The sequence below is a fragment of the Astyanax mexicanus genome, chromosome 17 (genome assembly GCF_023375975.1).
Source record: "Astyanax mexicanus isolate ESR-SI-001 chromosome 17, AstMex3_surface, whole genome shotgun sequence".
NCBI lineage: Eukaryota > Metazoa > Chordata > Actinopteri > Characiformes > Acestrorhamphidae > Astyanax > Astyanax mexicanus.
In genome coordinates this window covers 34858236-34882759 of record NC_064424.1, presented here as the reverse complement: position 1 = coordinate 34882759, position 24524 = coordinate 34858236, and the positions used below count along the sequence as shown (strand labels likewise).

Below are 24524 nucleotides of genomic sequence, written 5' to 3'. Positions count from 1 at the left end.
AGGTTTCAATGGCAAAACAGACAACTTTCAATCACGTTTTCTTCTAATATACTGTAATTCTACCTCCATTATTTAAATACAACAGCTATCGTAACCTCTGCTTATATTGTCAAATTTTTATATTCCCACAGAATTCGTTTTTTTAAAATGTTATTCAGCTCTATTTAAAAAGGTGTGGTTATTGTAAAAAGGGCTGGGTTACACCTAGCCGGGGCGGGACCAATGACTGTATGGGCGGGACCAATAACAGACCGTCAGCAGAACCTGCATTATGTTCTTTTTTCCCCTTACGTCAAGCAGTAGACTAGTACTAGTAGTTAGTCAAACGTTTAGCTAGCTAACTGTACTACCGTTATTATTTTTTATTAGCTAAACTGAATTTAGATTGTTGTATTAATAATGTCGTGTTCTGCTGTTAATTGCTCTAACAGACATTCTGGACAAAGTTCTTTGCAGTTTTTTTGGTAAGTTTGCTGGCTGTTTTTCCCTCCACTCCTGTGTCTGTGTGCATTTTATTTTATTAATTATCAATATCTTCGGCGAACCATTTAATCTCGGTTGGATTTTAGAGCTAGCTTAATTTGTTAGCTAACATTAGTGTAGTTATCTAACTAACTATATTCGCTAGACTCTGTAGAATTAATATTTTTACTTGGTCAGTGGCTTCGCCCGTCACCGGTGCGTGCGGCAAACTGACCCAGATAGCATGAAGGCTCTGCCCGAGATCCGCTGATGTACGGCAGCACTGGCTTAGACTCTGCATAATCCGTGCAGAATTTAGCCAAATGTGCTCAGTTCGTCTCAGCAGCAAAATTAACTGAGCTTCAGTACCGGATCAGTACCGGATTCGTCTCGTTGTTTAAAGCAATAACTAGTCCTGGCATTCACTGCCGTTTGGTGATGTTTTTTTTCGCTGTATTTTATTCACTTCCACTTGCTACATACAGAACTATCATGTGGCTGGGTACGCGGTTAATATCCATAACGTGCACGAACTGCACTGTTACTATGAAAATATTAATCTTATCGTGCTGCAGATAAGTTCTCCGCTCGGCTCGACTGGACTCCGCTCGGCTCGGCTCGGCAGACTGTGTGAGCTCTGTCGAGGCAGCCCTCAGGGGCAGGTTTATGTAAATGAGTAGGCGGTCTCTCCACAGTCTTTCTCCCTCCTCTGGTCTCTACTGCGCAGACTCTGGTTTCTGAATCGCCAAAATGGGGGAAGATTTTGGCTTCATTTTCATTGAATGAATGGGAACGGCGACACGGCGTCCATCTTTATATACAGTCTATGGGCACACCTGAAAACCATTTCAGGTGACTACCTCTTGAAGCTCATTGAGAGAATGCCAAAGCAGTAATCAGAGCAAAGAGTGGCTATTTTGAAGAAACTAAAATATAAAACATGTTTTCATTTATTTCACCTTTTTTTGTTAAGTATATAACTCCAATGTGTTCATTCATAGTTTTGATTCTTCAGTGAGAATCTACAATGTAAATAGTCATGAAAATAAAGAAAACGCATTGAATGAGAAGGTGTGTCCAAACGTATAGTATAGTATATAGTATAAAATATTACATTACATGTGTTATATATTGTCTATGATTTTAATCAGAACAAAATGTAGCTTTTTTCAACCAAATTATGTTTTGCAATTCTTTTGGTTATCCCGTAATTGATTTATTAAAATCTGGACTTAAAGCAGTATAGTGATTTGATTGTTTAAAAGTTACTACAGCTCATGTCAAGACGCTAAATGTGTATGTGCTTGTGCTGTGTGCTGCGCATGCAGGTGGAGTTGAATGATCACAGAGTGTCTGATTGTGAATGAAACTCTGCCTGACTGCGAGCTGCAATTTGCACTCATTTTCTGCAATTGCATTTCTTTGAAACGCTAAATAAAAAGCGACAGAAAAGCGTTGCATCTGGCATATATTTGCACTCACAGTGCAACGTTAGTGAAAGGAGCCCCTGAATCACTTTGAAAAAAAAAAAGAGGTGGTGATTTCACTTGTATCAGAGGACGCATGTGCTAGTCTTAATCCTCCTAGTGTTGGGAGTATTACTGGTGATAGGGTGAGTCCTAATGAGCCTTCCAAATAGAGGGAAACATAGTTTATAAGTTATAAACAAATGTATTCAAATATATTAAATTTATATTCAAAAACTTAGGCCAGGTTTCAAGCTACATAGTCCTCAGTAAATGTGTTCTCGATGATTGCAATATCACTTGGGCAGAAAAAGATGATGAGAAAGTGAAAACACACAAGAACCAATACTATGAAATGACCCTATTCTCCAGCGAGTTTTAGCCGTGTTGTGATTCTTGTTTCTGTTCTGCAGAAAGGAAATATCTTCCTCTGTGATTATAAACGCCTGAGCGGATTTAAGGGAAGTATGATTGATGGGAAACAGCAGTATCTGGCTGCTCCACTCTGCCTGCTCTACAGCACCCCTGAGAAAACTCTCAAACCCATCGCTATACAGGTACGTAGTTTTAAGCACTTGCAGATCTTGACAGCAGAGCTTCAGCCAGTATGTTTTTCTTTAAGCTGTCCGTTACAGAGTGGAAATCAGTGTGGGTTTTAGATTCTGATCCCGCTCCCTGCCAATTCCTCAGTTCTATTTCCACACCCCAGTTTGCCAGGAATACACACACAACAGCAGACAGACAGTGCACTGCATCCATGAAAGTGAGAAAGCTGGTTTAGCAGAATCAGTATTAGCTGCTACACAGCCTAAAAAGCCTCAGAATCTTTCTAAAACTCTCTATGAGCAGAGACAGTGCAAAACAGGATGTAATATTGGCTGTGAGTTTTATAAATGGAGTCAGCTTAGAGCCCAGAAGAGCCCAAAAGACAGACACAGAGCACATTTTCCCCTGAACAGGTAATCACTGAGCTTCAGTGAGGTTTTTTTTTTACCATAACTTTGTAATTTATCACCACCACTCGCATATTAGGGTTGTGCATTTTAACAATCCCTTCATGTTACAATAATGCTAACATGAACTGCTACCAGTCATAACAGACAAGAAGACCGACCACAGCTGTTTACTACCCTGGACACAACTATTGTAACAGAAATATACAACAAAAATTATAGTTTCACTCTATACTGAGTAGTAACTCCAACTCTTGAGTGTGTATTTTCTGAACTTTGAATTTTTTTGGGATAATGGACACATCCCAGTATCAAGCAAACATCAAGCAAACATAGATATATATGAAACCCACATGAGCTGCCATGCAAACAATAAAAAGTTTACATTTGCTGACTGACAGATCATGACTTGTTAATCTGGGAACTAGCATGAGCTAAAGAGCTGTTTGGTGAGTGTGCGGTTAAAATAGTATGGTATTAAGATTGTGGGTAAAATATTTTAATGAACTATGTAGTAGAGCTTGAAAGGGAGGGGAGTCTGTGATGGCTGAATTCACTGCTGAGTATTCCAGAGGTGTTGTGAGCCTAATTCAGTGAAACAATGACAACAGGAGGTCTACCTGATGACCCCTGTGAAGAGCTTGTGAATGATGAGTGTATTTGTGGAGAGAAAGTTATATGTTCCTATATGTGTTAAATGTTACTGATCAGATCATAAACAGCCACAGCATTTTAGCCGTTAGGTGTCAGGTTTTCACGTTTACGTTAAATAAATGTTGCCAATTGAATCATAAAAGGCCACAGCAACGTAGCTGTTAAGTGTTAGATTTTCACGTTTGGGGTAAATGATGCTAATCGGATCATAAACAACTACAGTGAATTAGAGCTTAAATTGTCTGCGCAAACCCGACCTGACCCGAGATTTACCACCACATTCCTCGGGCCGGGTCGGATCGGGCTCCAGAAAATAGTCTGAGATGAAGGCATCTGTTTTTTAATTATATTTTATTTTTAAATAAAGCTCTGGTGTGATAATCACAATGTTGCTGAGTAACCAATTATTATTGTTAACGAAAACGAACCAAATAACGGAAACTGAAAGAGAAAAAACTCATTTATTTATAAGCGCTGTTTTCACTCCCGCAGTTCTACAGTGGGGGGTGGTGTTCCGATTCTGTCCGCGAAGCGGGAGTTGGATTCAGCAGGGAGTCGTATTCGGCACAAGCGCGGCGGCACCTCGCGGTCCGCAGTGTTAGTTGTAAGCGCTCGCGCTAGCCGCAAAATACGACAGAAAACACAGAGGGAGCTGCAGGATTATGTATGGGACTAGAATATGAGCACAAGGGGATAAAAGAGAAACAGGAGATACAGTATGTGAGAACCTTTACCTGTGAGTAGCTCATACACCACAACACGCAAATCTCTCTCTCTCTCTCTCTCGCACGTGAACTATTTCGCGTTTGACTTGCAGCACTGTGTGTAGCTGTTCTAAAAATAATCATTTTAATTAAATAATAGTTGTATGCTTCTATGTTACAGTGTTAATTAACGTAATTCTGTTCATATTTTGCTCATTCAATCAGCCCGAAAACAGCCAGTTTATGGGTCGGGTCGGGCTCGGGCTCATAATGACAGTTTATGGTTCGGGTTTGGTTGGGCAGAACGTGCACGGGCTCGGGCTGGGTCAGGTCGGATTTTTTGGGCCCGATCTAACCTCTACAGTGAATTAGCTGTTAGGCTTTGGACCTTTATGTTTGGTTAAATGTTGCTGATCAAATCATAAACTGCTACAGTAACCTAGCTGTTAGGCATTGGGTGTTTATACTTGGGTTAAATGTTGCTGATTGAATCATAAAAGGCCAAAGCAACCTAGCTGTTAGGTTGGGAATGTTGCTAGTGTCATGTAGTTAAAGGTGAGTGAGTGGGAGAGTAGAGTAGAGGGGAGGGGAATAGGATGGGCTCTACTGTATATATAACCCCAGTTGCTGGGTGCAGGATTTGTCATCTTCCTGTATTGTGTTACTATAGTTATTAACAGAAATTAAACACTTTATAGATCAGTTTGGAAACATGTCTGGTTATCCACAGTTACAGCAGAAGCCGAATAGAAACAACCCCATCTTCCTGCCCACTGACTCCCAGTGGGATTGGCTCTTGGCAAAGATCTTTGTGAGGAATGCAGAATTCCACGAACATGAGCTCAACTTCCACCTGCTGCGTACTCACCTGCTGGCCGAGGTTTTCACCATCGCAACCCTCCGCAACCTGCCATCAGCTCACCCGCTGTACAAGGTGAGCATCTTTACAGTTTCTCTTTAGTTGCAGCCAGTGATGTCAGTAACGCGTTACTTAGTACACACACACACACACACACACACACCGCTGGAAGTTCACTGTGGCGCAGAGCGCACATACCGTAAAGACAAGAAAAGTTCCGGTGCTTTAAATGAACACTGTCAGAATTAAATCTTTCTCAGTAGTTGGACAACGTCTGGGTCCGGACCCGGACCACAGTCTGCATATATGTGATCCCTGGTCTAGACCATATACACGGTTCTGTTTTATAAAACCACTCCTTGCTGCCCTGCAGAGAACAACAAGTTCAATGTTCAGTTTTACAGTGTTAAATATGTCAGGTCAAGAAAGACTTTCTTTATTTTATATATTTTTTATAAAAACAAGTATTTATGTTTAGTAAAATCAAGAAAGACCATATTTTATTTTTTATTAAAATTAATATTTATGTTAAGTTAATTTTTTTATTTTTATAAAAAAAAACTTATTTTTTAGGAAATAGTTCAACTTAATAGAGATAAATTGTTGCTGTTAAAAATGCATTTTCCAATAAAGGGAGTATTGGCAAAACTGGTTATAATGTTTATGTTAAGGCGGCGGGAGGTGGTGTCTGCAGCTGCTGAAAGTAACTAATAAAGTAACTTGTAAAGTAACTTAGTTACTTTTAAAATCAAGTAATCCATAAAGTAACTAAGTTACTTTTTAAAGGAGTAATCAGTAATCAGTAATCGGATTCCTTTTTCAAAGTAACTATACCATCACTGGTTGCAGCACAGAAGCATGTCCAGCAGCCAATGATCTCTCACCAAGAGGTACACTACACAAAGTAACCTCAGAAAGCCTTTTATAGGGCTGCAGGGCAAAACCCAGTGTCTAACCAGACCACACCTGTATCATTTACATTTTATCATTTACATCATACACATTTCATACATATCATTTCAGGTAGCGGAACTTACCATATCTAGCCAGCACAGGGTTGTCATTCTGATATCAAAAATCAGGAATGAATTCTTCTTGGACTACAGTTAGCATCCAAGCTAACACCCTCCATTCCTTACTGCTGAGTTTAGCTGCTAGCATGGGTCGCTGTTTTAAGGTCAATATCTAAAGACTGGGGTGAACTTTTGACATAATTCACAAATCATATCATATCTTTGATGACTTTCTCACCTACCATAGCGTTCCAAGATACAGAAATTTTAACAGTTTGTCTAAACACCCTTCAGACTGGGCCATAATTTGCCTTGATAAATCACTTTTTCCACCGTTATCCAGGCTTAAAGTAGTTTCACGCCTTTGTTAGAATCCTGAGAGCCTTGGCACTTAAAAAGTGCACAAGAGGGGCGCTAATGCGCTGCCACTATGAGTGGGAGGTCGCAGGTTCGAACCCCCACTCATGCAGCTTTGCCATCAAGCTGCCGGTGCTTAGAGGGAGCAAAATTGGCTCTGCTCCCTCTGCGGTGGGTAGATGGCGCTCTCTCCCCATCACACTTAAGGTGGCGCTGGGCGGCACGAGGCGTCTGTGAGTGGATGAATCGGAAACCTGGCCGCTGTGCTTTCCTCCGAGTGCGCTAGCTCAAAAAAAAGGGGTGATAGACTTCACACGTGTCGGAGGAGGCGTGTGCTCGTCCGCATCCTCCAAGGGTCGCGGGCATCACCGGTGATGGGGACGCACAAAGGGGTGGGACAATTGGATATCCAATTGTAATCAGAAATAAAAGTGCACAAGAAGCTTATTAAAAAAACACATTTTATATTCCGTAATTAGCTTCAGCTCGGTGCGCCGCCATATTTGTATTAATAATGTCATAAACATATACTGTATATACATAGACTCTGCATAGCATAGCAGCCGGCCCCAGGAGGCTTTTTACACATTCTTCATGATTTGGGCTCCTCATGCCACCAAACTGTATTTAAAATAAAGCAATTAATATACAGTTGAAGTGTACACTTTAAGGTTTAATGCTAGTTTGCGGGTCTTTCTGCCTAGTTTTTTCTTAAGCGAGTAAAAATTCTGCTTGATCAGGTGAGGATCTAATGATTAATTCGGCCAATGCAGAATATTTCACTTCTGTGCCTTTCTGTTCTGTCGTCATCAGTTGAATATGATGGCGGCACGCAGAAGTGCAGTGGCTTTTAATGCTCCTAGCAAACACCCTGTTTTGAGCTGTTTTTACATCGGTTCTGAACCCAACTTTATGTGCCCCACGCATGAGTTATAGCAGAGCCGAACTTTTGAGGATTAAGGACAGTTTGGTCAGTAAAACAGCAACTATGGACAATAATATCCGAGCTACGCTGGGCAGACTACAGTTCCTCCACACTCCGGCATAGGGGAATGCATCGCTGCAGACAAAGGACAGGAGAATACGCATACAGGAAGAACCGATCCACAGAGGATGCCATTTCCTCCGTGGTCCACACTGCCCTCACCCACCTGGAGCAGAATTCCTACGTCCGTATGCTCTTTGTGGACTTCACATCTGCTTTCAACACCATGATTCCTCAGACCTTGATAACTAAACTCTCCTCACTTGGACTGAGCTCTTCCCTGTGCAACTGGGTCCTAGACTTCCTGACCAACAGGCTGCATTCTGTGAGGATTCACACCATCTCTTCCCCCACCTTAATCCTCAGCACTGACTCCCCTCAGGGCTGTGTGCTGAGCCCCCTCCTGTTCACACTGCTCACATCTGACTGCTCACCTTTCCATCCAGGCTGTCATATTGTGAAGTTTGTGGACGACACAGCAGTGGTTGGCTGCATCACGAACAGAGATTAGAGATGGGACCGATCCGATACAATATCAGTATCGGGGCCGATATTGACGTAATTCAAAGTATCTGATATCGGGCGAGTGCGGCCGATCCACTTACCGATCCATATTCCAGTCCACAGCTTGGGCTGGACAATAAACCTGCCGTAACGTTAAAATAAAACGCTTCACTGATCCGTTATTCAGTTTAACAGTTCACCCTGAACCCTGAGTAAACTTCAGCTGTTTGTCTACAAAAAAGTCAATTATCTGGAGAGTTTTAACTTTTCCGAGTCAGCGTCCGAAGGGGTGAACAGATTACCACCAGCAGTCTGTTAGCCTAGCTAGCACTGAACTGACAGCAGCTGCATTCCGGTGTTGTAAAGGTATTAACTACAGACTGGAGTGAATTATATTCATAATCCACATATCCTATAAAACTACAGGATCAACAAACACTAACCAACACAAACACACCCATCTGTTATTAAAAAACATTTATTTAGTTCGGAAATACAGTTAGCATCGCCAGTTAGCCGTTAGCCACCTCTGCAGTCTGTTAGCCTGGCTAGCAAATGCATTCCTGTATTGTGAATGTAATAAATAACTATAAATAAATAATAAATAAATATCTTAAGTGAACTACAGCCATAATCCACATCTAATATCAAACCACAGATCCTACCAACGCTAACCAGCACTAAGAAATCTATCAGTTATTTAAAAACAGTGATTAATTCAGCTCAGAAATACAGTTAGCACCGCCAGTTAGCCGTTAGCTATTGTAGCTAATCCTCTACGCTACCTGTCAAAACAAAAGTCTCCTGCGCAACCGTTGCAAAAAAATGCCCTGAATTTAATATTTAATGCATTTAATATTTAACTTTTTTTTTAATACAAATTAAAATATTTAATTTGGAAAGAAACTATTGTGTATTTGCATATAAAGTATGTCAAATAAATGACTTTGGAATGCATTTACATTAAAAGCACTTGTGTATACACTTCAAAGGGCTGTGTGGTCTGTTTCAGCCTCATTATGTAACCTAAATCATGGTACTATTCATAAACTAAAAGTATCGGTATCTGCAATTTTATATCAGTTTTTTATCGGCTCAGAGCTGAAAAAAGTGCATCGTCCCATCACTAACAGTGATGAGTCCAGCTACAGGCAGGAGGTGGAACACCTGGAGGGTTGGTGCAGAGAACAACCTCTGCATCAATGTAAAGAAGACGAAGGAGATGATTGTGCCACACCTGGATTCAACTCCACACCTTTTACCTGCTTAACTGATGATGGATTAATGCAAAAATAACTCATGTAGCCTATAAAATAGCTTTAGAGATGATTTATCCAATTACATTTGACCTTAAAATGAGGAGGCTTTGTATAAAAATGGTTGTAATTCCTAAATACTTCAAAGGATATTTTTGTTCAGCCCCTTGAATTAAATATGTTAGTCTATGCTTCTGCCACTGTCCAAATACTTATGGCCTGGAAGAATTTGTGATTTGTTGTCCATTTTTCAGACTAAGAATGATAATGATAAAAATACTTTTCTTTTATTCATGGTTAATAGTTGGTGAAGCTATTCATCATTCAGCCAATTGTAGTTTTGTTGGATATAATGACATTTAATAATAAGTAATTTATATGTTATTATATGTTAATAATGACACTGCTTTCCACCTTTAGCTCCTGAAGCCCCACACTCTCTACACACTGCAGATCAACATCATGGCCAGAAACCTGCTGATCTCACCTGGAGGGGTTTTCGATAAGGTATGAATGTTCTTGAGAAATACACTATACTGCCAAAATTATTCACTGCAATGCATTTCCATTGGTGATCTGAGGCTTGAATTTATCTCCTCTGACATGAAAACTAATTCCATGAAGCTCTCTACACTTTACTGATTTAAAGGCCACATGAAGTTTGGAGGGCTATTGTTTTTGACTCTGCGTAAAGTTGGTGAGCTCTGCACAGTATGCTCTTCAGCATCTGATCCTGCTCTGTCAGTTTACACTGACAGAGTGAGTTGCTGTCGTTCCCAGTCGCTAACACATTGGGGCTTGTTTCACAAAAGTGATTTGTGACCTTTTCCACTCGCAGTTCGCATTTTCTATAGGAAGCTTGTTTCACAAAAAAATATGGCTCGCAAATCAGCTAAATTTCTGCAGCCACTTCAGAGCTAGCGCAAATCGGGGTCTGACGTAGTTGCAGAAATTCAGCTGACTCATCAGCATGGTACCAACAGTGTACATATTAAATAAAAAATATATTTTTATATAAGTCTTGTCCTCTAAACTTGAGCATTTCAACGTAAAACATGAAAACACAGTGGAACGCTGGGATGTTTGCTACGTGCCACTGCGTTTAGTTTTGGAGCACATTTTTTGTTCTAAGTTTAGATTGAGCAATGATGAGTAGACTATTCATTTATACATTCAATTTCTTATTCTGTTCTTGTGTGTCTTCATTAAATTAATTATTGAAATTACTCATGTTAAATTAATGTAATGGAAACAAACAATATTTTATTATGCATTATGCATTGACATTGTACATTTAATTAAAATACATAGAGTTTATTTTGTGTAGAATAATTTAGATAAAATATAAATAATTAATTTGAGTGCACATACCTCTCAGCTGCACGTCATATTACCATATTAGTGATCTCTTGCCACTTTGCTTGTTTGGTGTTGTGACACGCTTGCTTTTTGACACTTTTTCAATCATGGTGCACACTTCTTCTTTTAAAATGTTTGTCTTTCTTCCACTCGTAACACATTCACACAGCGGCAAAGGAAGCAGCTGGATGCGCTCGGATTGAATCTTTATACGGCCGACACTGATTTGAACAAGTGCTCTGAATTTGTCTTAATACAGCTAACTGTTCCAAGTCGTAGTTGGAAATTACATGCATAACTGCTAAGGGCAAAAACAAAAATAAATATAGTCGCAAGCGGTAATTGACGGTCCGAGCACGGCCACATAGTTTAGCAAGTCTAAAAAAGAATCTTAAAAATAGTCCTAATGGTTCCGGAGATATGGATCTAAATGAGTGTGACTTGCCATCACAGGAATTTCCCAACTCCTTAACAGCTAGCTATTAGCATTGTCTAGGGGTTAGCATTGTCTAGGGGTTAGCACCACCTAGCAATCAGCATTGGCTAGTGATTAGCATTAACTATCACTTTAGTGCATTTCTACAAGTGTCTGGTTGTTTATTTATTTTTCTTTCAAAACACCTACACTTAAACATTGAACAATTTGGGGGTATTTGGGCAGGTTTAATGTGGTGTCTTGCTGCACACTAGTGGTCATTTGGTGAAACAACTCTAGGTTCTTAATAAAAAAAAATACTAACTACAAAATGTTACATATCAAATTTTCCTTTGGTGTACCATTATTACATGGGCCATATATGATAATTGCCAAGGCTGAGATTGATAGCTTGTATGGTTTTAGAGAAACAGTTATGCTTGTGGTGTATGTCTACATAAACTGACAGGGTCTCTGTGAATCATGTTATGATCAAAGGTCTGAAGTGGCATTAATCTCAGGTTAAGCATTTAAAAGTTGTAAGTGTTAGAAGAAATTTTAGTGCACAATAATAGGTCTAATTTGCATATGCATTGAGGCTTATGCTCTGCTGAGCTGTTTGACACCAAACATGTCATGATTGGTCAATGAGCCAAGGACAAGATCTCAAAAGTATGTTTTACATATTATGCAAATTTGCAAAAAACCTAAGTGGGTGGAGCAAGAACAAGAATGACCAAAGTGGCTGACCAGCATGACCAAGAAGGATAAAGATGTTCATAAATAAAGACCAGCAAGATCAAATGTATGTATCTAAATTTGTGTATTGATAGGTTCAAAGGTTCCTGTCTTCTGTCCATTTAGGTTTGAAAATAGTGATAAATATCATACTTGGCACATGTGCTTGAAATGTCATTGTTAATGAGTGTGTTCAATATTTTTGACATGCCACAAACTTTGACAGAGTTTTGGCCAAATAACTTAAAAAAGGCATTTACATAACTGTTTGATCAAGGTGTTGGGGCCACAAATAGTTAAAATGTCAAGATATTTTCAATAATTATTTACCATCAGGGTCTACAGATTGCAACAAGACCAAAGATTTGATTGGTTGAATATCCAAAGACTAGTTTGAAAAGCACAATTTTTACACTACTGCCTGCTGATGCAAAACAATGCATTTTTGTTAAAGACATTTAATCACAAAGTTGTAAAGGCTTTCGCAAAGCATACAGATAAAAAATAATCATATGCCTAGGCCACATGCACATTTAGATAAAACTGATTTTCTGCTATATTGCCCCCAAAAGCCAATCAATGCAATATTTTAATGGATGATAACAGGCCCTCATGTACATGTAGGTTATAAGTTACATTATAATTGGTGATTGTTTAGCCCATAGACTGTGTATAGCTGGACAGAGCATCGTCTCTCAAAAGTGAAGCCACCACAGGTCGGGCGCCCCCTGCTGTTTGGTTGCAGAAAGCTGTGTAACCCCACCCATCCCCATAGGTTTCAATGGCAAAACAGACAACTTTCAATCATGTTTTCTTCTAATATACTGTAATTCTACTTCCATTATTTAAATGCAGCAGCTAGTGTAACCTCTGCTTATACTGTCAAATTTTTATATCCCCACAGAATTAGTTTTTTTAAAACGTTATTCAGCTCTATTCAAAAAGGTGTGGTTATTGTAAAAGGGCTGGTTATGGGCGGGACCAATAACAGACCGTCAGCTCCGCTCCGCTCCACTCTGCAGCCTGTGACCGCGAAGCAGCCCTCAGGGGCGGGGTTATTTAAATGAGTAGGCGGTCTCTCCACAGTATTTCTCCCTCCACTGGTCTCTACTGCGCAGACTCGGGTATCAAGATCGCCAACATGGCGGAAGATTTTGGCTTCATTTTCATTAAATGATTGGGAACGGCGACACGGCGTCCATCTTTTTTACAGTCTCTGGCTCAGCCTGTCAAAAGCTTGCTGGAACCTGATTGGCTAATATAATTTTATGTGGTATACTCTTAGGACATAGGCCTATGATGATAACTGCCAATCAAGAGCTTCTAGCTTCTAGCATTGGCTCCGCCCCCTCGGGGGGTATGTCTACACAGATTAACAGACTACCTCAAAATCATGTTATTATCAAAGTTCTGAAGTCGCATTAATGTCAGCCTAAGCATTTAAAAGGTATGGCTTCTAGAGTAAATTTGTGTGTGCTTGCTAAGACTATTTTGCATATGGCAGCCATTATTTACAGATTTCAAGAATTTTTCTATAATTATTGAGGATGGCACTCTGCTGAGTTGTTTGACACCAAACATGTCAGAATTGGTCAAAAATCCACAGACTAGTTTGCAAATGTAAGTTTTGCATATTATGCTAAATAGCAAAAAATCTAAGTGGGCGGAGCTGAGTGGTTCTATTTTTGCTTTGCCATTAACCAAATAATAAAAGAGTTTTTCTTCTAGCTATCAAAGCGTGGGAGTTACAAGGCAAAACATGTTTTGCTTTGCCATAGCGCCCCCATGAGGCCGATTCGGCTCATGTCAAACGGGCTGAGTAGCGGTGTAAAGTACTACCATATGACCAAGGCTGCGTCCAGAAACTTTTGCTACTCCTCCTCTCCTACTCCTCCTTTCCTACTCCTCCTCTCCTACCCTGGAAAAAGGTGGAGGAATCAAGGAGAGGAGAGACAGAGGAGGAGGAATGGAGGGAAGGAGCTGTAATTGGGGAAATGGGACAGCTGATCCCTTTTAGATAGGATGTTGACAACCGATGAACTAAGCCAATCACAACGCTCTCTTTCATCACATGACAGAAAAGTCCAATTTGTGTTGCTATTGGCCATTGTAGAGGGAAAAAATGGGAATTGAAAAAATGGGAAACTGGGAATCAAGATCATGTTATCAGTCTATATTTGTATGTAAATGTGTGTGTTGATAGGGTCAAAGGTTCCTGTCTTCTGTCCATTTAGGTTTGAAAATAGCGATAAATGGTATAAATGCACTATAGTTAATTCATCACTGTAGAGCCTCACTTGAACTCACTTGGCTAATCCTTGGCAAATGTGCTTGAAATGTCATTGTTAATGAGTGTCTTCAATAATTTTGACATGCCTAAAACTTTGACAGAGTTTTGGCCAAATAAAGCTTTCACGTACCTATTTGATCAAGGTTTTCCGGCCACAGATAGTTAAAATGTAAATTTTTTTCTATAATTATTTACCTACAGGGTCTTAAGATTGCAACAAGACCAAATTTGTTTTGATTAATTGAATACTTAAAGCTCCACTAGGTAGGATTGAGATTTTGTGCTCGTGGGCTCCCCCTACAGTTGTAGAGTGTAATAAATGTTTCAGGCAGATTAGTTTCTCTTTCTTGTTTTCTGGCTTTCACAGACATATTCGGTCTCTTTCCAGCTTCTGCCAGAGTGTCTGTATGTTAGTTTGTAAAGAATGAACCAGTAGTTCTTGTAGAACTGTTAGAACTAAATTTTCTGCGATTGCGTTTTTCTTTGTGATACGCTCAATAAAAAGCGTCAGGAAAGAATTGCTTCTGGCAGATCTTTGCACACACGTTGCAACGTAAGTGAAAAGAGCCCCAGGTCTTGCATCCTATTACGATACCACTCTGGAATTCACTGAGCTGTATGCTCTGTATGCCTAGGTGCTGCTTTTACACCTGTGGCCATGGAAGTGATAGGAATACAGTGTATAGTGTATGTAAGAGCAGTGCCCACTAACACATGGAAATATGGAGCTTTGAATTGTATAGATTTTAATTTATGGCTCTGAAATTTTGAAAAATGACAAGGAATATGTTTACATTTTTTAATTATTAAAATCCTATTTTTATTTCTGACATAATATTTAAACAGCAAATTTCACTGCCTCACAACTTTAAAACACTCAAAAAATCTAACTCAGTTAAATTTCTTTATTAAATACACCACTAAATACTTACGTTAGGAAGTTAGGAAGCAACACTGATTGTGAATCAATTTCACCTGCTGTTGTTGCAAATGGAAAAGACAAAAGGTAGAAATGAGAAGCAATTAGCAAGACAACCGCTATAAAGGAGTGGTTCTGCCGGGTGTGACCACAGATCTTTTCTCTGTTCTCATCTTTTCGGGTTGATGTTTTGGTCACTTTGGCATTTTGTCAGTTTGTCAGGTAGCATGAGGTGGTGTCTGCAACAGAAGAAGTTGCTCAGGTATCCTGACTGCCATTAGGTACCGGGATGTGCTCCTCAGACCCATTGTGAGACCATATGCTGGTGCGGTTGGCACTGGGTTCCTTCTGATGCAGGACAATGCTAGACCTCATGTGGCTGAAGTGTGTCAGCAGATCCTGCATGATGAAGGCATTGAAGATATGGATTGGCCCGCCAGTTCCCCAGACCTGAATCTAATCCAGCACATCTAGGACATCATGTCTCGTTCCCTCCACCAATTACATGCTGCACCACAGACTGTCCAGGAGTTGATTGACGCTTTAATCCAGGTCTGGGAGGAGATTCCTCAGAAGAACATCCCCCTCATCATACAGGCTTGTGGAGCCACACACACTACTGAGCCTCATTTTAACTTTTCTTGAGGAATTTCCACTGAAGTTGGATCAGCCTGTCATTTAATTTTCTACTTTTATTTTGAGTATAATTCCAAATCCAAACCTCCATGGGTTAATAATTTTGATTTACTTTGATTATTTTTATGTTATTTGTTCCCAACGCATTCCACTGTGTTATAAATAAAGATTTCCAACTGGAATAATTTATTCATTGAGATCTTGGTTGTATTACTTTAGTGTTCTCTTTATTTTTTTGAGCACTGTACTGCCAGCTTTTTAGATCCCATGTAAAAAAAACAATGATTTTTCTTGCTTGTTTCTGCCAGTATACTTCAATAGGTCATGCAGTCAGGGCATACCTGCCCAAAGCCTTCTCCACCCTGACCTACAGCTCCCTCTGTCTTCCGGACAATATCAAGGAGAGAGGTCTGGAGAACATCCCCGACTACTTCTATAGAGAGCAAGCCCAAAAGCTCTGGAACATCATCAACAAGTACAGTAGAATAATCTCTCTCTCTCTCTCTCTCTGTCTCTCTCTCTCTCTCTATATATATATATATATATATATATACATATATATATATATATGTATATATATATATATATATATATATATATATATATATATATATAAGCAAATATAGCCGCAAGCGGCAATCAGCGGGTTCAAGCGCCAACTGGCACAATGGTGTTTACTAGAGCACAGGATGGTGTAAGAAGGTTTAATTCAATTTAAGACACTTAATTATCAAATCAGAAGTTTTCTATCATTGTAAGATGTTGCTTAGAGCAAATACTGCAGAGCTAGAGCAATTCATGTTAGAAGTTCCAAGGACACATGGATCGCTTGATGCCTGGACACTATTGTAAAGTGACAATTTCACAATTGTTTTTAATGACTATTTACCTGCAGACTCTACAGTGTGCAACAAGACCAAAATTTAGGTCATATGTCAAATATCCAGAGACTAGTTTGAATAAAGCTATTTTGAGACTATTAGCAATTATGAATAAACAAAGCACTTTTTCAACATAGTTCTATTAACAATTTTGTCAGACCCACTGTACTTAAGATGGCACAACCAAGTAGAGATGCCATTTTTGTTACCCACTGAGATGCACTGATCCTACCTCTACCAACTTAGTTTCATATCTCTACGACTTACGGTTTAGGCTGAACAACTGCTTTTTCAGAGGAAAAAGAAGAAGAAGAAGACGAAAAATCTGAGCAAAAACAATAGGGTTCTACACACCTTTGGTGCTTGAACTCTAAATATGTAGGAACCTCCCCTTGGATAATAACTGCATGGGTGATTTATGTTATTTAACCCCAAATGATGCAGTGAGTAGCTTATTTTAGCTCATTTGTTAAACAACCATGGGGAAAAACACATCCTGTGGTCATGGAAAAAAATGTTAATTTTGAGATTGCTTGAACTACTAAAATGGGGTTAAGAACTGTCCAACGCATTACTAAAAAGAGGAAGGACAGTGGGGAAACATCTTTGAGAAAAGAATATATTCAGATAAACATTTTGATTGTTAATTATTAAAACTTTTGGTGAAACCAAATCATAAAAAACAGTGCTAGAACTAGAGATATGTTTAATAGTAAAATTAATTGTATTTCCACATGCACAATGTGAAGGGAACTCAAGGGATTGTGACTAAACAGCTGTGTTGCCTCAAACACCTCAGTGAGGCTAACCGGCAAAACAGCTTTAAGTTGCTAGGGAGCAATTGGGCTATAGATCAATTAAGGTCTTGTGGTCTAATGAGTCCAGATTTACCATGTTCCAGAGTGATGAGCTCATCACGGTAAGAAAAGAGGCAATTGAAAAGATGCACCCATCATGCCTAGTGTGTACCGTACAAGCCTGTGTGGGTGGTGCTATGATCTGGTGTTGCTGCAATTGGTCAGGTCTAGGTTCATCAACCTTATGTGCCTAAAGAATGAGGTCAGCTTACTACCTAAATATACTGAATTACCAGGTCATTCCATCAGGTCGTTTTTTGGCATGGGCATATTTCAAGATGACAATGTGCTGGAGAAGACTTTGCGCAGTGGGTTTAAATCTCGCATCAGCAAAACATGATCTTTTATTAATGCAGCTCTAGACAGAAATAAATGTTGACATAGAAGAAGCTTTTGGAAACAATGCCAAAGCGAATGCATGCCATAATTAAAGCCAAAGACGGTTTACCTTTTTTTTTTTTTGGTTAAGCAGTGTATATGCAGTACAGTACTAATTAGGTATGTAGTATTGTAAGTTCATGTTTACTGTACTGTAAACATAAATACAGTAAAAGCTACTGAAGAAAGAAGCTGAGATCTTGTGAGCTAGTCTGAAGAACAAAGCTTCCAGATTTCTCTAAAATGCTTCCAGGTTGCATTTATATCTGAGGCAGATATCTAAATGATTACAGGAGTGGTTCAATTAAACACTGCATCTTGCCACAGGAAGGCATAAAAGTGCTTCCCCACTGCCCTGCCCTAAAAAAGGCATTTAGAGGCTACTTTTTGGTACTTTTGGGACCACTGACTGCAAAACATGCACTCTGAGACGTTTTGCTCAGTTGACAGACCTTTTGGCACATCATTGAACTAAGAGAAGCAGGATGGTCATTTTGTTTCATTGTTTGCCATCTTGACTGTGCATCAGCTAGTGAGCATTGCCTAGTCTGTGGGCAAATGTGCCACAGGATGCCACAGAGCTCTCTTCAGTTCTAATTCGGCATTCTTTTTGCGTAACAATGAAGACAGAGTTTGCTGTTCTGATATCTCCATGTTTGCAGTAGCTCTTGTGTCAGCTTGTACCAGTGCCACTCTTGCTCATGTAACCAGCAAAAGCTGTTTTGGATAGAATAAATAAATATTAGACTTTGCAGGTATGATTGTAGAATTTTTTTGTCCTCTCCCCCAGAAGTAATACTTTTTTTAGTTTAAAAGAAAAAAAACGTAGGGACTGCTGCTTTAAATGCCTTATTCAACTTATTCAGATGATTAAACTGCTTGTTATTACATGTATTTTTTGTTGGCCTTAATATGAGTATGTGTTCTGTGTCTGTAGGTATGTTGATGGAGTTGTGAAGTACTACTATCTCAGCGCTGAGGACGTGCAGAAAGACTCAGAACTGCAGGACTGGATCAGTGAAATATTTAACTTTGGATTTCTGGGAAGAGAACAGAGTGGTATGGATTATGCTGCATCTAATTATTACTGCACCTGATAAATCATATCAAATATTCATATTCTACACTGAGCTTCAGTCTTCTCCTGTTGTGACTTACAGGACAGTTTAGGCACACCTTGAAAATTGAGTCAAAAATTGTAATGAAAAAAATAGTAATAATGCATGATGCTGCTAAGGGACTGCTGTGGTGTTAATAGGTGGTTGTTAGGGAGTATCCATGGTATCCCAGGCAGACAGTTGCTATGGTCTCTCAGGGAGTTGTTCAGGTGTTGCCAAGTGGTTGTTGTTGTCCCCCATGTTGATTGTTGGGTGTTGCAGGTGTTTCTGTCAGGGCCAGACAGGAACCAAACTTGTGCGGATACACAAAAGCAGCTTTATGAAAAATCAGCAGGCAAACAGGCATGGTCAATTCAAGCAGGGTCAGAACCAGTGAAACACAGTAGAGAAACTTCATACCATAAACGGGAGACAGTCCAGAGTTCATACACAGGCAGGCAGTAACACAGAGCAGGCAATAATCCAGGAAGGGGTACACAGTCCAGGTCATACACAAAAATTCATTGGAAATGGAACAGGCAAAAATCGTAATCGGTAGAAAACAAAAACAAGATCAAACACAGAAAAAAACAAGGGCTAGAGAAAACGCTTCGTATTGCAGGATATCCAAACAGATACTTGGCGAGGTGTGAGCGTGGTCCTTTTATACTGAGAGAATAAATCACTACTCGGGACTTCCTGGTGGTGTCATGTGGTCGGGAGTGAGTGAAGTGTCATGGTGTGGTGCGTTCTGGGTATTGTAGTTAGAAGCGTGGGAATCGCAGATAGAGCTAGATGTGGGAAACTTGGAAATGCTTTCAGCACCAGACATGACCGTTTCATTTAAAGTGTGCCAAAACAAATGCATCCTTTTAATTCCTGTTGAGTCCAATCAAAAACCTGTATACAAACCTGCATCTCACAATCAGACCAACAATCTGGAGATTAAAAACTGTGGAACAAATTGCACATGAAAAATTAACAATATAGTAATAATATAGTTATATTGTTGAAAACAACAATATAGTTTTAATATGTGTATAGTATACCCATAATAATTAAATAGTACCCAATAATTGAAATAATGCTTTAGAACTATTTATTAATAATGTCTAATTAGCAGGCACTAAATAATAAGTACTTGTGGCGTAGTTTTGGAAGAATAATACTTAATAGATAATTAGTAGATACTGAATAATTGCTAAATACTCAATTCATATACCATTTTAAATGTTAGTAAATACTAAATGATTACTTCTTTTTGAATAATTAGTAGGTACTTAACAGAAGGTTTTGAAGATAAACAAAAAAAGGCAGAAATAAAGCTGAAGGAATTTAAGCCTACAAGTTGAGTTATGTATATAACTTAGTTTTGGGAGATTGACCCACGTCATTACTCCTCCCACTCTCCTCCCTATATAAACCGCCACTTCCTTTCTACGTGCTTGTTGAACAACCTCGCATGACCAGATATTCTCGTCCACCCCAACTTCTGGCTGCCTTCCTTGATTACAGTGTGTTTTTCCCCAACTGCCGCGGCTGGCGTCTCCTCTCCTGGCTCTTCGGCCTGGTCTGGCCCCTACCGCAAGGTCTCCTTCAGACTTTAGCAGCTTCTTTCTCTCTCTCACCGCTGCCGCTCCCGCCGCCCCTGCCGTTGCCTCACCTGGTTTACAGTCAGAACTTCGGTCCTGTGGTGTTCTTTCGCCCGGGCCGCCAACTCCTGCGGCCCATTTTTTCCATGTTTCCACTTCCAATTGGCATTCTTTCCGCCCGGCCGCTGGCCGGCTGTGGCTCCGCCTCCCTGCAGCCTCACTGGGTGGTACTCGAGCGTGGCTACTCCTCCTTTCTCTTTCTCCAGGGCGATCCTTCTGGTTCTTCCTCCTTTCAATGCTCCCTGTTTCTTTCAGGCTTGTTTTTCTCCTCCTCTCTCTCTCTCTTTCTCTCATCCCTCCCCTTCATCAGTCTGTCCGTCCTCCATACTCATCTTCCATCGCCACCGTCTTCCCATGCCATCGCCCCCCTTCTTCCCACTGCATCGTCACGCCATCAGCCGTCGTCTTCCTACACCATCAGCCCCGTCTTTCCACGCCATCACTGCTGTCTTCCCAAGCCATGAACACGCCATCGCCCCAGTCTTCCCACCACAGTCATCGACCTACTTCACTTCACTTCCCCGGGTCAAGTTGGACCGTCATGGGCACTCTGTCTAACTTCCTCAGTCACTCCCGCTATGCGACGTGGAGCAGTGGCTTCTCTTTTGGAGCCTTTAAACTACATGTACACCATGTTCATCATTCCACAAGTCGTTCATCACCATCTTTCCACTTCAACCAATTTCTGACTCCTAGAACCCCACCTCCTATGCTGTTATTCCAATACACTCCCATATTTGAATAGGCTGGCAGCACCTTAAAACACCTCACTTAATTCATTCCATACTTTTCTTTCCTTAGACCTCCACACTGCCTTCCTTATCTCGCCAGCATTTGTTCTTACCCATTCTTCCTTCTCTAGTTTACCGCTCTGTCTTAATTCTCTCTTAACTGCTACTCGGATCTCCTCAGCCTTTCTAACCACCACATATTCTCTGGTCATCAGAGACCTCAAAAGAGCGGCTCAGCCTCTGGCTTGCTCAAGGACTACACAGTCACACTTCCAAACACTCAGACACTAGAGTTCATAGGCTCTTCATAGTCAGACCTCCCCTCAAATCTCCTTGCCGTAGTCGAACGTTCTGATTAAACTTTTTGGAGCTTCAGCTTCACACCCAAACACTCTGAGTCAAGGGCGTGGGTCAATATTAGCAAAGTGGATTTATGTATATAACATAGTTTTGCTAGGATGATCCACGCCCTTACTCCTCTCACTATCCTCCCTATATAAACCGTCACTTCCTCTCTACCTGCGTGTTGAACAACCTCGCACCCACCTCCTCCCCATCTTCCTCTTTTTTAATCTCTCCCTTTCTTTTCTTATTTCTCTTTGCCTGGGGGGCTTCAGCTTCACGCTTTTCCAACGAAGCTGCCCCGAACTCCAGCCCAAATACCGCCCCCCCTCTCTTCTTCTTTTCTGTTCAGTCAAGGGCGTGGGTCAATACTAGCAAAATGTTCTATAGTGTTTAGTCCAGGGGAATGAAGGGTCATTCCAGAAGCTCCTGTTTGGGTCTGCTCAGGTGGATTGTGTTGGTTCTAAACTGTTTGTGTCCAACATTTCTTATGAATTCTGCTTTCCTCAGGAATTCCGAAGTCTTTCAGCACAGTGGACGAGCTCATCAAGTTCGTGACGATGGTGATCTTCACGGTGTCGGCTCAGCACGCTGCGGTTAACAACGGCCAGGTTTTGCAAACCCCATTTCTGGGTGGGTTTTTATCTGAATCTGATTAAGAGCTGGTTCTGATTCTCTCTCTGCTGTTCTCCAGTTTGATTTCGGGGGCTGGATGCCCAATCTGCCGACCGCCCTCAGACTCCCCCCACAATGCAAGAAAGGTGTGACCACAGAGAAAACCATATTTCAAGCCCTGCCTAATGTCACCACTACCATCCATGGCATGGCTGTTCTGTATCTGCTGAGCAGGAAGTCCTCTGACCACGTGAGTCTAAACACAGAACTTTTACACTAATTAATTTAGCAGAGAAAAAATCTGATACAATCTACATGTAGTGGAACCTTCACATCAAGTAAGATATTTTCAAACAATAATGAATGCAGTTTTTAATTTAGTGGAAACCTTTACACACAGTAAAGCAGTATAATCAATATGAAATCAGGTTCTTAAAATCAAGCATTACAATGAACTGTTATTGATTGTTCGTTTTTTTCTGCTGTAAAGAAGGACCAAAAACATGAGCCCTCTCCCTGTCTTTGTTTTCCTGCAGTACCTGCTTGGAAATTTTCGGGAGGAGCTGTTCAGCGAGGCTGTACCACGTGGCCATATTAAAGAATTTCAGAAAGCTCTCAAATTATTAGAGGCTGAAGATAAAACCAGGAACCAGTCCCTTGAACCTGGCTACCCTTACTTAAACCCAACAACTGTGGATAACAGTGTTGCTCTGTAGAATGTTGAACTGACCAGTGGGGGTCTCTGACAGTTTCTTACTCTTATATGCAGGATTGAGATATTTTTATTCGTAATGATAATACTTTAACATTTTTTTCACTTTATCTTTTGTTGCCACTATATGGCATAAATCTTTTAGTCAAGAGCTGAAAACATGTGAGCTTGAATTTAATAGAACAGATTTGAGATTCAAAAAAGATTTTTGTGTTCAAGTCTTCAAAAAGAGTTTCAGAGGAGGTGTGCACTGTTCCTCACCCTCCCTGTGTCGACAGCATTGCAGTGGTACAAGGTGTCCTGATGAGTGGGTGAGGTAATTGGCTCAGGATAAAAATCTGGATTTTCTTAAATATTTTATAGTATTTCATCTTTACTTTAATATCCTGGAGATCAGATCATTTTTATTGCATACTATTCACATTACCAGTTGATTTGGCCAGGGGTGCCCAAATTTGTGTATTCCACTGGATTGAGGTTGAAATTCTTTTAAACTTTCTTGAATTGAGTATAGTTTGATTGATTGTTTGATGTATATGCATATATATTTTTAGTTATGAGTTTGTATTAATAAGCAGTGATTAGAATAAATTCATAATCATAATAATTGAAATTTTAATTATTAAATCATTATAAATGAAAATCATAATCTAAATCAGGGGAAGTAACTGCTTGTTTGCAAAAGCCTTCTAAGATTATTAGTTTAGTTTGGGTGTAAACTTTAGCATATTATGACCATGTTATATAACTGTCGCATGTGTGGCAGAAACAGAATGAAGATATGAATGAACAAAGACAGATGGAGGTGAGCGTGATCTGAGGTGACAGTAAACGGAGGTGAGAGTGGCCTGGGTGTACAGTAGACATAGGTAATAGATGGAGATGACAGTAGACGAAGAGGATCTTGGTTATTCAGTAGATGGAGCTGAGAGTAGATGGAGGTAACAGTAGACATGGTATCTTTATTCTTTTATTTTTATATTCATCAGTAATTTTAATAAAAACTTTTACCATTTTTAACTATTTCTTTAATTGTCTTTCTTTTCTTCATTCCTTTTCTTTATTTTGCATCAAGAAAACTGTTTTTTTCTTCATTGTTCTCTGAATAAATCTGGCAAAAGCAAATTAGATCTCCAGACTGGATTATTTTGCCAAATCTATGAAGATCCTTCAGTTTTGTATGTAAAGGAATTATTTTAGCTTTTATCAAATGAGTCCAGGAATAGGCCAAAACACAGGTATGCAAACAGACAAAAGGGTTGATCCATACACTAAAACCAGGAAAAGGTTAAAAAACAGAGTTACAGACTTAAACAATGGCTCAATCTTTATATAAAGATACAGAGACTTCACAAACCAAGAGCTTGAGACTTTAATAAGTGTTAGACCCCATTTACACCTAGTATTAACATGTGCCAGCATGATCTGATTACAAATGTTCAGCACAAAGTACAGGTGTGAAGAGGATACAGAGTGTCTTGAGGTCACACTTTAATCCGATCATTCAAACCAGATTTAGAAGTGACCAGCAATGCACTTACCTCATTAAAATAATGGTTTGAATAGCCACGTTACCACCACCCCTGCCAGAACATATGTAATAACAGTGGCATCCCGTCCACCATCCACACGGGTTAGCTGAGACCGTTATAATAACAAGGTAATGATTAAAGGTGATACTTTTGGCCT

General features: G+C 40.0%; 1 protein-coding gene across 1 annotated transcript in view; it reads left to right on the top strand.

Moving 5' to 3' along the window:
• Nucleotides 1-22839, top strand: part of LOC125782479 (polyunsaturated fatty acid lipoxygenase ALOX15B-like) — a 72367-nt gene extending 49528 nt beyond the window's left edge. The window contains exons 9-16 of the mRNA XM_049466687.1: nucleotides 2342-2485; nucleotides 4970-5173; nucleotides 9634-9720; nucleotides 15879-16045; nucleotides 18624-18745; nucleotides 22019-22119; nucleotides 22203-22373; nucleotides 22660-22839. Coding sequence (XP_049322644.1) covers nucleotides 2342-2485; nucleotides 4970-5173; nucleotides 9634-9720; nucleotides 15879-16045; nucleotides 18624-18745; nucleotides 22019-22119; nucleotides 22203-22373; nucleotides 22660-22839 — 1176 coding nt within the window. The remainder of the gene's footprint in view (nucleotides 1-2341; nucleotides 2486-4969; nucleotides 5174-9633; nucleotides 9721-15878; nucleotides 16046-18623; nucleotides 18746-22018; nucleotides 22120-22202; nucleotides 22374-22659) is intronic.
• Nucleotides 22840-24524: the final 1685 nt, after the last annotated feature.